Genomic DNA, 15,438 nt, shown 5'->3' on the forward strand with positions numbered 1-15,438 from the left:
GGCAATTAGATCTGTATATTCATGTTCCCAAAAATTTTTTTCCCAGACATACATCTATTCTGTTCCTTCAGGAAAATCAGAATATCAGCTCAGTCACACACCCCACAAAGTGGAGTGAGTGGTGGTATTGATAACGGAGAGTTATCTAGATTGTGGTACAGACAACCAAAGAAAGTGAATTAATAGACTTGATATGTGCACTTGAATAGTGTTGCAGTAGAATCCGAATATCGAATGTTATGGATCTGATCTATGCATTATTTCGTAAACATACAACAAATTCAACGAAGACACTTCAAAATTATGAATGGTACGCTTATCTTCAATTATATATTTGTTGCAAGTATATAACCTAACTTTTATTGTCACTATCCTTTCATGTCCGGTATTTGTTTACTTTAGCGGTACCAATTATTATCTGATGTGGGAAGATAGTAGAGACATCTGTGACAAACTTATCACAATCCTCAGTCTCCTGTCATTTACTTATCCCCTCGTCTAACCCACTCTAACCTTGTCACAGTCCTCGGTGTTCTGTCACTTGGTTATTTCCTCGTCTAACCCACTCCAGCCTTGTCACAGTCCTCGGTCTCCACTCATCTAACCCACGCTAACTTAGTCACAATAGTCGCATTTCTTGTCCTCATGTCACTTAGTAATCCCTTCACCTCACCTACGAAAGTCAATGCAGAATTGTGACCATACCTATATTAAGATGGAAGGCTCCTATTTCGAACATTTACTCTGAGGAATTCTACATAAGAAAGGGATCTAGCTCTAAAATAATTCGGTTGCGGACATTGTAGGCCTACATGGAATTTTCAACAGTTGAAAAGTTCTCCAAATAAAAGTTTTAGGTTTAAGCATATCTATATAAACTAACATAATCGTAGCTTTAAGAAGAGAGTAAAACAAAAACTAGGAAAGCCTTAAGTTTGTGTAAAATGGGAGATGAGATATTTTTATTACCAGTAAAGATCTACAGAATAGATTTCAACTCACCCAAGTTAATGATGCAGACAGACCACTGGCTTTCTTTAAAAGGAACGACATCCTTAAACATTGCTGTTTTTAGATACCTTAACGAGACAAGTTGCAGCTACTCTCTTATATGTGATGCTAAGGACTGAAGTCTTCGCTCACTAAAATTCTTTTGTTTTATTCATTTTATTATCACTTCAGTGATATGTAATACTGTTTGTATTTTCTCATGAATTTAAACACATTTCTCGACCTACAAGTGTCGTAGATTGGTATACTCGAAAAATGTGTTTAAAACTCAATATAATGTTAATACTTAAAGTAATAGAAATGGGAGAAATGCTGAGATTCGAACACAGGATCTCTCACACACAAGTGTAGATGATTAATCACTCAGATATCAGGCATACATGCTGCAATTGACAAGCAGTTATGAAACCTGACAGCGCAGTTTTGAATAATAATTTTTGAAGAAGAATTACTGACAACTTCTTACTTTTGGGGACAATAAGAAGCGCCTTTTGTTTGCATTGTACACATGTGTTGTGCGTACATTTATGTACGAGTGGGAATTACACTGATAAAGAAAACTGAACTGCTACAAAACTTGTATTAAATTCATGACGTCAATTTTGTTGTGTTAAATTCGTGTTGCTGTTATTCAGATTATAGAAATAAGCAGACCATCAGCACTTTTTAAAATACCATAATATTGGCTTAGTTCTATCTGTATGGCGATAATATATGTTTAAAAAAAGAATAAGCATCACTTAAAATATGGTGACGTCTGGCATCTCTTTCAGTCTTCATGAGGGCAACACGTTGTGCTCGGTGTCCAGCCAGAACATTGTGGCCTTCACCACGACGACAGAACTGGAAGATGCCAGCGGAAAGACATGGGGGTCACACGTGTATGTTGCCGACCTCAACACCCCATGGCATAGTCACAAGTAAGTCTAGACTAAGTATTGTGATTCCTCAGCCTGTTACGGTGCAGATTTCGTAACCACAGGCCATGGTCTGTGCAGGGTGACGTCCAACAAGGTGGGGGTGACAGCACTGGAGTGGGACCTGCCCGGGGACAAGCTGCTGGTGGCCGACTCGGCAGGCAATGTGGAGCTCTGGAGCTTCAAGGAGCACATCCTCAACGACTGGGTGCGCCTGGCCTCTGCAGCCTTTCCTGGTGAGCACATCCTGGGTGCTGCTTTCTTCCACAACGGCAAGAAGGTAATCTACTTCATATCTAATGTGGTAATAGTAGCAAGCTACTGAGCAGTTAATCTTTTTCATTTTTAATAAGTAACAAGTTTTCTGTTTCTAAAATGTTAGTTTGTCATAAAGCACTAGTAACCTTTTTTTTTTTTTACTCTTTGTGGGATACTGGTTATATCTACTTTTCTACACAAATAAAACATCGTAAGATGAAGATTACATTTGTAAAGTTTCTTTCCACCCATAAGAAGTTTTGCAAGAGATGTTTGTGCCGCATACACTTGAATATTTTCTGCTAACTCATTGTCACAATTCTAATAATGTTTCATTAGTGACTAATTTGTGTCTTTTTCTTTTCTTAATTCGTAGACGTAACTTGTACGACTTCCAAAATTATGTATGCACATTTGTGTATTGTAATATTTCGACTGTTGACTGTGCATTTTGTTGTTGTTGTTTTCTAATGCCAGGCGTTTGACATTAAAGTCAGTTGACCTCTTGCACTCCAATATTTTTCAAAGATATTATCATGGCCAGCCACTGAAGCACAGATTTTGAGGTGTTCCGAATCCATTTCTTGGTTTGAGTTGCACAATGGGCAGTTAGGGGACTGATATATTCCAATTCTATGCAGATGTTTGGCCAAACAATCATGGCCTGTTGCCAATCTAAATGCATTTTGTAGAATGGCAGTTAGCTGCATGTTATGTTCAATATTACTGTATTTAGGACATAACAAAACCTGTCATATCGTTTGCTATTAATAACATTATCAAGAAAATGACGAAGGGTAAAAGTTCTCTAAAATCTTAGACAAACAAAACTTCCTTACTTGTGATAATCACTCGCACTGTTGCTGATTACTATGCTTTATTGTGTACAGTGAGGGTGTGATAGATGTGTAATGTTGACATACTGTAACTGGTTGTTTCCGTTATCATATAGCATTGAGCCTACACTTGTCAGGTGAAGGATAGCACACTTTCAATAGGAAGAGCTGCTTGTCACCTGGTCAGTCATGTCCTAAACATCTTGTTTCACTCGACCAATACAGATCAGTCTTGTGGTGGAGAAGAAGGACAACATGTACTACAACGAGAAGTTCACGCACCTTCGCTTTCCACCATCCGTGCGCTCTTTTGGAGGACGCCCCATGGAAGGCTGTCTGGTGATCAGCACCACGGGCATGGTGGGTGTGGTGATGGCATCACGCGAGGGCCAGCCCATAGTCACCAGCGACAGCCTGGGCTCCACACGGCATCGCATCACTGCAGTTGATATCTGCTATGGCAAAAGTAAGCAAACTGACATCTGTATGCGGGAGCTGCACATATCCAGTGAAGCCACAGGGGCTTTTAAGCGGACTGTGAGTGATTGGGGTTGTGTAGCTCCTTCGGATAGATGGCACCTTGGTGAGTCGTAGAATCGACATGTTCTTTTGGTGAAGGATGCAGCAGATTCAGGCAATGAATTGTGAACAGATGCCATCGATCTGAGGAGGCTGCAGATCAACAAGAGCGATCCTAATCATTCCGACATAAGGAGGTTGCACAATAAGCCTGCAGGTCTTCGTCTGAGAAAAAAAAAAGCAGACTGCACTGTATTTGTCTGTCTTACTGATCACGTGCTTGCTTGCAGATGGACACTTCCTCGTGGCAGTGAGCAGTGGCAGCGTCAGTCTGCCCATCCAGTGTTTCCGTGTGTCGGTCAGGCAGGGTGATGAGAAATGCGTCATAATGTCTCAAGCACTGCCCAGCTTCTTTCTGCAGTCCAGTCCTATCAAGGAGAACCAGTGTAAGTGGCCAGGGGTGTTTATTACATACTTGCCCCACGATCCTCCAAGTGGTGAGATGTCACACGTCCAGCTACAACTCAGTTTATCACAAAATATAATCCGCTGAATAATGAGGTTCTTTAGGAAGAAAATACAAAATGATTTACTTAGCTAGTATATTTTCCATGCATTTGTTACGTTACAAATGATATAAGCAGCTGTTGTTTAGTCAACTGTCCAAAGACAGGTCTAAATCTCAAAGTAACACCTACAAGGCACCACTTATGAGGCAACTAAGCCAGGAGATAATGGGGTAGGTGACCAGTTCCTTTCCCCCTTCACTGCATACGTCACTGACTAGTAACATTCAGATGTTCCTTCTCTGACACATATCGTCAAGTGAAATGTACTGCCTGATAATAGATGTACAGTCACAAAAACAAAATTTTGGTCACTGTGCATATGCGGTATGTTATAACTGGAACTTGGAAAATTCAGGTGGCCCAAATTTTGTTCCTGGGTCTGTACCTCCATCAGAGGTAATAGATGCAGTCAGGAACTTCGTCAAACCAAATTTTTAGGGCTTCAAGATTATGGGAATGACTTTCCAGGATTAACCTATTCTTAGCTGTAACCGAAATGGAAACAAAAAAAATTAAGTCTTTGCGAAATTAACGTCAATCTAGCTTTCATGGGAATAAAGAAAAAAACAGGAACTACTTTCCTGTAGACGATGGGTTAGTGGTCAGACCTTCAGTCTGCACACGGTACAGGTTCGAGTCCCAGTCAGGTCTGGAATTTTTCGTTGAAAAATCCATAATGGCACTTATGGCGGACAAGATCCCAGTTGGGGTTTTTTCTCATCATTCCATCAACATTTCTCCATTCCATAGCATTTCCTGGTGATGCACAGAGGGGCTGGCCTAAGGACGCTCACACAGCAAACCTTAGCATAGTCAGTCAATGTGTGTTTGGGAAGGCTCCTAACTTGAGGGTTACTGCATAGATCTTGAAAGATCGCAGTGCTGGGTTGTAGTGTCCCCCTCCCAGAATTCCATTCTATTCCTTTAGACGAACACACAATATACTCTTACAAACAATTTCTTTCCACGAACAAGCAGAATCATTTGGCATCGACTTTTTTCTTAAAAGGTTAACAACAGTCATTAGTAAAGAACTTTGAGTATGCAGTGACAAATGCCTGTAGTGCAGGATGAGCCTAGTTCTTTGACTACCTCTTCAGTGGTCTGTTTTTACGACTACGGTACAGTGCTCATTCTTACTTAAGAAGTAAGTAAAATACTTACAAGCATATTATATACCACTAATGAGATTTCATTACACAAATAGCTACTAACTGCTTCATGCAAATTTTAGATTTATAATGTACAATTTATAAACGAAGTCCGATGTCTTATACATATCTTTTGCAGTCCAAGAAATGGACGTGTAAATTACTGTTTTGGTGCAACCTGACATTGGAATTGAATTGCTGCAAAACATATGATAGAGAATGTGCGTCATCTTTATCTTGCACATAGCATGCCTATGCCCACAGATCGTCATGTCGCCCAGCTCAAGTTTGTGGTTCGCGAAGACGCAGATTCACTGGTTGTAGCCGCAAATGGTGACAACGGCTGCCTTGTGGAGATCTGGGAGCTGCGAGAGAAGCCACTGCCGATACACAAGCTGTTTCAGAAGTCTCATTCTACACAGCCCGAGCCATTCAAGACTGTTGTAAGTACTAAGTGCAGCATGTAATCTTATCTGAAAAATACACATTAGAACTATGTTTCTTTTTAAATCTTGTTGAACCACTGTATTCGCCATTTTATCAATCTGTGAATGCTGCATCCCAAATTTGAGAACAGAAACTTAATCAATATTTTGTAACTTACAGGCTGTATAATGATGAATCAAAGGCAGTTAAGATAGTATTCCACATTATTTTGCACATGAAACAGAAAGTTGTAATTTTTACTTGAAAGCAGCTAGAGATATTGTCACAGAATGACCAACAAATGCTGCCTGCAGCTGTATTATCATTACCATTATTACCATTATTATTATTATTATTATTATTACGTGTTGTAAATTTATGATACAGGCCTTTTAATTATACTTGTGCCATGCTTGAACCCTAGAACCTCAGATCCAGCAGCCTGCAGAAGATGACAACACAGAATTTGATTGAAATTGTAATGGATACCTGTGTAAATTGTGAAATAATGGGAATGGGGAATGAGTATGCCTATGAACTACACAGACAACAAACTGCATACCAGGAATGATCATCATTCCACCCATGAAACTTGTGACGTAACTCTTACAACATATCACTCATTTCATAGCAATTTTTCTAAAATATTGACCTGTAGTTTTGGTAAAACTGGACCTCTTGAGTAAATTCTTTGAAGTGTTGTTATTTAAACTTTTGTACATGGCCTGAGGCTGGAAGAGCAGTTTGCCATGTTATCAGCAAAACATTACGTCTAGAACTTTTACATGTGCTGGTCCTGTTGGAAATTACAATATCACAGAATTTCTTATCCCCAGCAACTCAAAATCGTGTTCCAGTATTGAAACATACTTTCGATATGATCACACTCAGCAATTTCTCAAATTATTTTTTATATATACTACGCACCGAGAAAGTGGCCATTATATTCATTATACTTGTTTTTTTTTAAAGATGGGACATGACAGGAGCATTGCGATTGGAAAAACAACTGAATGTCACATAGCGTGGTAGGCCTGTTGCTATGGTAACAACGGTTGAGTTGCCAAACTTAACAGTTCCCACGTGGTGAGAGCTTAATAGCTCTCTTGGCGACATTTATTGTGCACACAATGTTAGCATTGGTACGTTTCGTCTTTGATTCTCTGTCGATTTTTGTATTGTTTTCTTACCTTCGGGTTAATTGTCAATGAATGTTTTAACGTTAGCCATCTTAACGACAATTATTTCTAGCTTCCATCAGATGGTAGTTGTAGTCCGTATTGGCAACATGGCACTGTAGTTCCAAGCTCGGCCGCTTAACTGTCATGTCCCATCTTTCAAAAAACAAGTATAAAGATGGCATTGTGTAATCATTATTTTGCATCTGATCAAAAGCTAAACAAGAACAACTTATTAAAAGATGCAGAATATGCTTACATGCACTCGCAATTGGTCTACTAGATTACCGCCAAATTACAGCTGTGGCAGCACCAGTCTCACTTCATGTCCACGTCATCCGTGGCTTGCATCACGACTTCCAAGTTATCCATCACCACGACGATGCCGCCACCCTGTTACGTCATGGTGGCACTGACAGACGGCTCCATCCACTGCCTCTACCGAGATTCGCTCAAGCAGGTGGCCACAGCGTCACTGAACCAAGTGTGGCGCCAGGAGGAGCCGCCCAGTGCCAAGCAGCCCCGCGTCAACCTGCGAGTGGCGCACCTGGACATGAGCTGGCTGGGCTGTGTGCTCGTGGCAGCAGACACGCACGGTCAGCTCTATCTGTACCGCCTGCTGCCCATCTCCGAGCCAGGCGGGCCCATGACGGTGCCGTACGCCTGCACGCTGCTCGAGTACTGCCTGGTCACAGGGCTGGATTGGTGGGACCTGCTCGTGTCGCTGCGCCCCTCCATGATGGACACTGTGTGCGATCGCTTCACCGAAAGCTTCAACAGGCAGCTGCCCCACGTGCAGCAGTTCCATTACGTGCAGTTCCTCAACATCAAGACGTCGCTGTACAGGTCAGCCACTTTCATTTCATTTTACTGAGAGTTTTCAGAGCACACTTTCCTCCAGGAGAGAAGTGAAATTGGGTGTTGAGGTTTTGATTTATGAAGGAACCTCACAACATTCTGCTGATCAGTGTTATAAGCAAAATTCTGCATCGTCCACTTAAAGTTTATACTTTTAAGTGCAGATGATCGAACCCTTAATATGCCCTTTGGCATCTAAAAGTATAAATATCTATCATCAAGGATAATGAATTCCATCCCACAGATCCAGACTAGCAGACATTTTTCAAATGTGAACACGCTAACCAGCCATCATAGAATTCAACTTTGGCACAGAGAAAATAACAGGATTATAAATTGGTGTAGATCCAAACTGAGCCTGACCTAATTTTCACGTTTGCTTAGACAAAGGGATGGAACACAGTCCAAGGCGGCAGACCTCACATCGCTGCTGATGCTTCACTCGGTGGCCACTGCATTCAAGTCACTGCTACGGCCCTCAGACCTATCCAGCCATGACAAGGGCCCGGCAGAGAGCCTGGCTGCGGCGATGACGGATGCACTGACCGACGTGGACAAGGTGCTGTTCCACCTGGAGGCCAAGGAGTTCACAGTGGAGCCCAGCACGCTGCAGTCGCTGCAGCAGCTCATCCAGTGGGTGGCCGACCTGGCTCTCAACCTGCTGGCGCGCCTGCCTGAGCAGCGCAAGGGTGCGGGCTACGAGCTGCTGCGCGACTACAAGGCGCTCAACACGTTGCGGGAGCTGCTCGTCGTCATCCGCATCTGGGGGCTACTGCGCCAGAGCTGCCTGCCCGTCTTCGTGCGCAGCGCTGAGAACCTGGATGTGCTGGCTCTGTTGTTCAAGCTGCTGTCACGTCTCGTGCAGAGCGCCGAGCCAGATGAGAGCCTGCTGGGTGAGTCACGTGTCCAGCTTCATCCCACAGATGAACAATGGAACATTTTCAATACATTCAAGTAGCACACTAAATGTTGTCATAGTGTGGCTTCTGCATATTAATATTCATTACATCATTCCAGTCCACACATGTGGAGTAATGGTCAGCGCGTCTGGCCGCGAAACCAGGTGGCCTGGGTTCGATTCCCGGTCAGGGCAAATTACCTGGTTGAGGTTTTTTCCGGGGTTTTCCCTCAACCCAATATGAACAAATGCTGGGTAACTTTCGATGCCGGACCCTGGACTCATTTCACCGGCATTATCACCTTCATATCATTCAGACGCTAAATAACCGAAGATGTTGATAAAGCGTCGTAAAATAACCTACTTAAAAAAAATTACATCATTCCCTCTATGCACGCAAGTATAGTGATGCTGCAAAAGATGGATTTTCGGGATCTCCTGATAGCAAAGAATGGTTTTGTTGTATGATAATTTATATACAGGAATTTATCTTGAACTGTTGGTCAGATTTTATCTGGAATAATGCGAATGTAATAAGATTCTTATTAAACTAAATGTATGTTTCTATTAAAAATGTCTGAGGGAAAATTTATTAAAAATGGACTCCAACAATTTTCTTACATAAAATCAAATGACAAATGAAACGATATACACCAGACACGAATATTGCTGAGACATCTATTGTTGAATTTGGTTTGACACTTTCAAGCATTCAACATGGTGCTGGGTTTCTGCATTGTGTCATACCCAGTGTTTTGGACTAGTATCAGAGAATGCAAAGAAGGGGAGCAGGGTTGAGAGGTAACGCATTGCTAGTGACAGTTAATTTTTAAAGTAATGCTTAATAACATCGTTACTACTGTATCTAAGCAAAGTAACTGCTGATTTACCTTTATCACTTACAGACCTGTTACTAAATCTACGTATTCCTCTGTGAAAAGATTAATTAAATCTACATACTTAGACTTCAACAAACAAAATTTGATAACACAATCTCAAGGGAAAAAATGGAACTCCCTGCATCATAATCCACAGTTGATTCCCGATTTACCACGCAAATCGTCTGTAGCTGCATTTAGATTGGCAACAGGCCATGACTGTTTGGCCAAGCATCTGCATAGAATTGGAATATATCAGTCCCCTAACTGCCCATTGTGCAACTCAAACCAAGAAATGGATTCGGAACACCTCAAAATCTGTGTGTCAGTGGCTAACCATGACAATATCTTTGAAAAATATTGGAGTGCAAGAGGTCAAATGACTTTATTGTCAAATGCCTGGCATTAGAAAACAACAACAACTTTTATCACAAACAAAGTAATTAAAAACTCGTCACTGTAAGCCATAGCATTCAGTATTTATTATGATACTCGATGCATGATATAGGCAGCAAATGAAAGTATCCTGAGCACTTGCACGACATGCGAAGCAATTTTCTACTTTCATTGACTGACCTTTTAACAAAGCCAGTCAAACCATTTACAGCCTTTACATAACTGACTTAAAATGTATAATTTGTTTTAAGTGTAATCAGTTTTTGGTATAAAAGATGTCTTTTGTGTATAGTACACGAAACAAACTGCACCTTCTTATTTGGCTGTACAGAAAATTATTTATGTATGTCTTCTGAATAAGGAAATGAGTATCGTTCAAGACACAATAAAGGCTGAATTATGAGGAAGTGTGTTCCATCTTCACAAACTGACTCTTAACACACAACTACTCAGGATTGCAAGACTTACGTAGGTAAAACCTTCCCCTAACATTTTGTCCTACATAACTATTGTACAGTTCTTAATTTCAGTAACATTTGATTTTATTAATTATTCCTCGAAAAAATAGTCTTAATAAAAGTTATTAGTTCGAAGTGTATCCTACATCAAATAGAGAAATGTGGCAATCAACAGTCTAATAAAGTTTTCAAATTTCTTAAAAATTGGCTCATCAGTTGAAAAATCGTGGATGTGGGACACCTAAATATAGAATTACTTTACTGTCCCACTTTTCCTTCCTCTGGCTGGAAGCGGTGTGTGACGTTTCTGCTTGGCTTGTGTAAACGTGATATCTGCAACGGATGCAGGAAGTTGGAGATAAGGCTGCGGTCACCGCTGCAGGGAGTGTTTCAGTGTTTGCCAAGATGGTGTCCAAGTACCATCTCGATTACTACGAGGAGGAGTCTGACGAATATTCCTGGGCCGTTCCCATCGCGTGTGGCATCTTCACCTTCATCTACTGGTTCATCCTGACGCCCATCCTCTGGAATGCAATCAGCAACGAAGGCAACCCCGAGACTTTCGGACTTTTCATGATGACGATGGCCATCTTGTGGTGCATATTCGTGGGCTTCTTCATGTGCATCTGGTGGTTCAAGCATCGGTCCAACCGGCCGCCAAAGCCCAGGGATCGTGTGTCCATTGTTAACAAGGAGCCTGACGATGTGGAGACTGACTCGCCCCAGTTCCCTACAAAACCACAAACGGTGCAGCCAGAAACTCCTGTTTCGTACAAGACGCACTGCAGCCTCAACGCTTCAGACGAGATGGCCACTATCTCCCTCAACAGCTGTCCTGTGCAGCCTCAGAACACACCGTCACTCTACAATGCTGCCACGGGACGTCAGAGCTACGATGATGCTGGCATCCTCACAGTCAAGAAGTCCGACTCAGTGGACAGTGACACTGCCAAGAGACGTATTTCATCCTCCTCCTCCTCCTCCTCCTCCTCCTCCTCTTCCTCTTCCTCGAAGGAACCCTCTCCACTGCCTCAAGAAACCTCAGTGACTGTAGAAACTGCCATTATTGAGCGCAAGGAACGACTCTCCAGCTCGGAGTCATTCCATGGACTGCCGGAGATGAATGCGTTCGATGGCTATCTGCACTTGACAACAGTGGACACGCCAATGACGCCTCCAACAGCAGGCAACGTCCCGTCATCATCTGGATTAACACCACGGGAGGTATTCTTCAGCGACCTTCTTCGGCAGGCCGAGGAGAGTGAGCAGTTGCCCAGCGTGCGTCGCAGCTTCTGCTTGGATGAACGGCCCCGCACGGCAGTCGACAATCGCAAGAGCATGCCGCCACTGTATCTGCAGAGCCCACCAGAGCTCACCTCCGTTGCTGATAGCGAGGACTACAGTCTTTCCTCACCAACACAGAAGGTTACCAGTGATGAATTGCAGTGCAATCTGGAACGCCTCGGTGACGATTCCCCACACAGGGACGGATCTGGGAGCGAGTTCTTTATTGCGAATGTGGTGGGCAAGAAGAGTGTGACGTCGGAGGTATACCTCACTATTGGAGGCAATGAACCCAGTACCACCATGCAGTGGGAGCTCACGCATGATGATAGTGACGATTGCGTGTTTGAGGACGACGTCAAGAAATAGGTTCACTCACAGCTTGTATATTGGAGTTACATTATTACATCTGTAACAACCCTAACTTTTGTTTCATATCACAGGATTTCATGTGCATCATTCAGTTTTTTTGTTGAGCAGGCTACCACTTATCTGAAGAAATAACCCACTTGCGCCTTGTAATTATTGAAGCTGTCACGATGCCAAGAAGGGACAACAGTTACAAAGCTGACATGCTTCCATTGGCTGCTGTTGGACCATCTTACTCGGCAAGAAAACATTTCCTCCCTCAATCTGTCCGACTACGTTGTGCTGCAGTATAAACAAGCACTCGCCCCACTCAGTGCTGTAATACACGTCATCAGTCGCACAACAAAACGAAGTTCAGACTCTACGAAGTAGTGCAAATTTCTTTGTACAGGATGTGAATCAAATGTCTTTTTCCAATAGCAAGACTTGAGAGTGGTTACTCTTGTTATTTTCTGTTCAGTGCGGACATAGCTTAATTTTGTTATTCTTTCCATTACCTCCCCGACTCATGCACATTGTGACTGCTGCAGATGAGTGCTGTCTGCTGCCCAGCCAGGTTATGATCCCCCAGCTGAACCCACCCACCAAGATCGTTGCAGTCGCCTCACCTGCTCTCTTTTACCAGTCATTACCCATTCAGGTAAGCCAGATTATTATGAATACACAGAATTTTGATTCTGAAGTAATTTAAAAACACGTGTTCATCATAGAACATTATCAAATATGTTAAATTCAGGTAAATTTCCTTACATGCATGTTGTGTTTTCATAATCTCAGTGCCACATTCAAGCAATTAAGGTATGACTCGACACTTGAGAATCATCCTTACAAATCTGGCCTGTATATAAACACTAAGCTAACTAATAAGTCAGTTTTGTTAGCAAATTATCCTGTAACAGTACATAGTCATTGTTGGTGTAGTGTTCTAATTTATATTATTATTATTTGTTATACTTGACGGATTTAACCTACCGAAGGGTCTGCATTAAAATATCTCATGTGCAGTGTGTTGTGAATGTAAACAAATGCTTGTTGGAACACTTGTGCATTTCATTATTAATACTCAGTTATTATTTTATAGAAAGTAGCTGGAACAGTGCTTTAGTGGCTAGAGCGCTGGACTTATAATCCTGTGGACATGGGTTCGATCCCTGGTGTATTCCCAATGTATAACTTGTGTCGAAAGACAGGTAACACAGAAGTTTTCTCTGAGAGCTCCTGTTCTCCTGTGGCATCTCAACAAACCTCCATCATCATCTTCCCTCATCATGAATGTAGCTTCCTATGAAGCATCCTGGGCAATGACTCCATTAGCAAAAAAATTCCTTTTTATAGAAAGTTGAGATTCTGATCTGAGAAGTTCAAACTGTAGTGTAGTAAATAATGTTTAACTGAAGAAAGGAATCGCACCAGTACCTAGATTAATTAGCTTTGGATTTATCACTGTTTAAATTTAGCAGTGTATAGTAAAATAAATACTCCAGGGAATAAGGGTGAAGTTTGAGCCTATTTGATCCTTTAAATCTGCAGCATTACACTAAAATGTTATTTCTCGAAAACTGTTTATCAGATTTACATACAGAATAAATCTCACGAATTAGAGCACAAAATGACATCTAATTTAAAGAATGACAAAATTGGCTATTCTTGGCCATTGCAAGTGTCAAGTCATACTTAAGTCTTCATCAGTGGGCTGCAGCTACGAAATTCGAGAGTGACAAACTTGCAACATCCTGACGCACTTCCCTGTCTCATGAAGATTTCTTCCTCATGATGTTTGCTATCTGATTGATTCACATGACGTCAGTTTCCATATTGGTCACAAAACTCGAGGATGGCTGTATGGAGTGATCACGAATGAGCTTCAAAGCATAATACACGGGAGCCGTAGTACGCTCATTGCATTCAGTACCTTCTCTCATAGTTTTGTTAGAATTAAATATCTGTACGACATGAGTACACTAATTCATATTAAATATGAAAATTGACAGCTGAGTGGACAGCCACAGAAGCTGATCTTATATAATATAGTGAACATTAATGCAGCATTTTAAAGAGGAGATTCAGAAATAAAATAATACCAATTTTTCAACATCAAATGAATCCCAAGAACTCAAGTTGCATTCTCCTAAAGCTCACTGCCCTGTCATAGCTTGGGAGTTAGAGCACAGACAACAAATGTAACTGTCAGCTTTTATTAGGGTTGCCAACTTTTTTTTTGAAGAAAATAGGGAGATTAAGGAATCGACAAAATTTCACATAGAAAATAGACAAATTATTCGGTTTATTTACTAAAAAATAACTTTATTCTACACTTCCGCAACTAGGCTTAAATTAAGAGTATTTTGAGACAAATTTTGTCTCGTGTAATAGTTGAAGTCTAAGCAGTTTGCAGCACTGATTTGATTGAATGTGTCGTGTTCGTGTTTCCAACATCTGTCCAATTATTGTCCACAGATAAAACAGCCTCTTTGTATGAGCATTACTACTCGGTATGCTTAGAACGAAACTAGCCAGTTTTTCCAAATTTATAACATTAACACTGTCTGATTTTAAACGGGTGAACACTAAAACCCATTCTTAGCAAGCATTACGTTCTAAAAAGACTGCACATTTTAATGCATCTCTTGAACAAGAAAACTTATCATATTAAATAATCATCATTCACAGCAAAATGAAATGTTTAGAATAAAAGTTTTTACATTCTGCAAAAATAAGGGAGAAAAATGCTTGAAGAAAAAAATTAGGAGCAAATACGGGAGGGTTGGCAACCCTAGAAATAGAACTGTTGGGCCCATCATAATGGCTGCCCTGATATTCACAGCTGGAGTACGGGGTGGAGCCCGACTGTCTGCACTTCGTGCCGGAGCTGAGTCCGGTCGAGGGCGCCATGCAGACGGAGCAGACCGTGGACAGCATCCGCCACATCTACCTGGGCAAGCAGCCGCTGGTGGTCAAGCAGTGCTGCCGCTGCGGCTGCAAGGCGCAGGTGCAGAGCGTGACCCGCACCGCAGCCATCCGTGCCTGGGACCAGCGCTGGGCCCGCGCCTGCCGCTGCGGGGGTCATTGGAGGATTGCGCGCTTCCTCTAGTGGCCAAACGTCTTTTGTAACACATTTAATAAATTCGCATGAGTCCTTCTTACTTTGCAGTGTTTGCTCATTTGGAATCCTACCCTGTCCATTGCATGCCAGCAGGACCGAAAGAGTGGAATGGATAATGTTAATGCAGGAAATTATCGTCTTATATGGTGAAGTTGCAACTTAAAGGAAATAATTCTGTCTTTGTAACTACATCTTTCCAAAAATGTTGGATTTTAACGGATTTCAATGCCAGCAATCAAACCACAACCCACACTGATAGTAGAAATTATAATCATGACACACAATACAAAGAACCTAGTACTTCCATTAGGTGACATGACAAATAAAAT

The 15,438-nt window shown here is 41.8% G+C and overlaps 1 protein-coding gene across 1 annotated transcript; it reads left to right on the forward strand.

Annotated features, from left to right (window-relative positions):
* The first annotated feature begins 19 nt into the window (after positions 1-19).
* Positions 20-15,149, forward strand: MED16 (mediator complex subunit 16). Its single transcript, XM_069836432.1, has 10 exons — positions 20-310; positions 1,785-1,931; positions 2,010-2,208; positions 3,248-3,488; positions 3,832-3,987; positions 5,526-5,704; positions 7,167-7,711; positions 8,108-8,616; positions 12,537-12,646; positions 14,831-15,149. Exons 1-10 carry the CDS (start codon positions 240-242, stop codon positions 15,095-15,097), a joined length of 2,424 nt encoding a protein of 807 aa, XP_069692533.1. The 5' UTR covers positions 20-239; the 3' UTR covers positions 15,098-15,149.
* The last annotated feature ends 289 nt before the right edge of the window (positions 15,150-15,438 follow it).

The sequence above is a fragment of the Periplaneta americana genome, chromosome 9 (assembly GCF_040183065.1).
Source record: "Periplaneta americana isolate PAMFEO1 chromosome 9, P.americana_PAMFEO1_priV1, whole genome shotgun sequence".
Classification (NCBI taxonomy): domain Eukaryota; kingdom Metazoa; phylum Arthropoda; class Insecta; order Blattodea; family Blattidae; genus Periplaneta; species Periplaneta americana.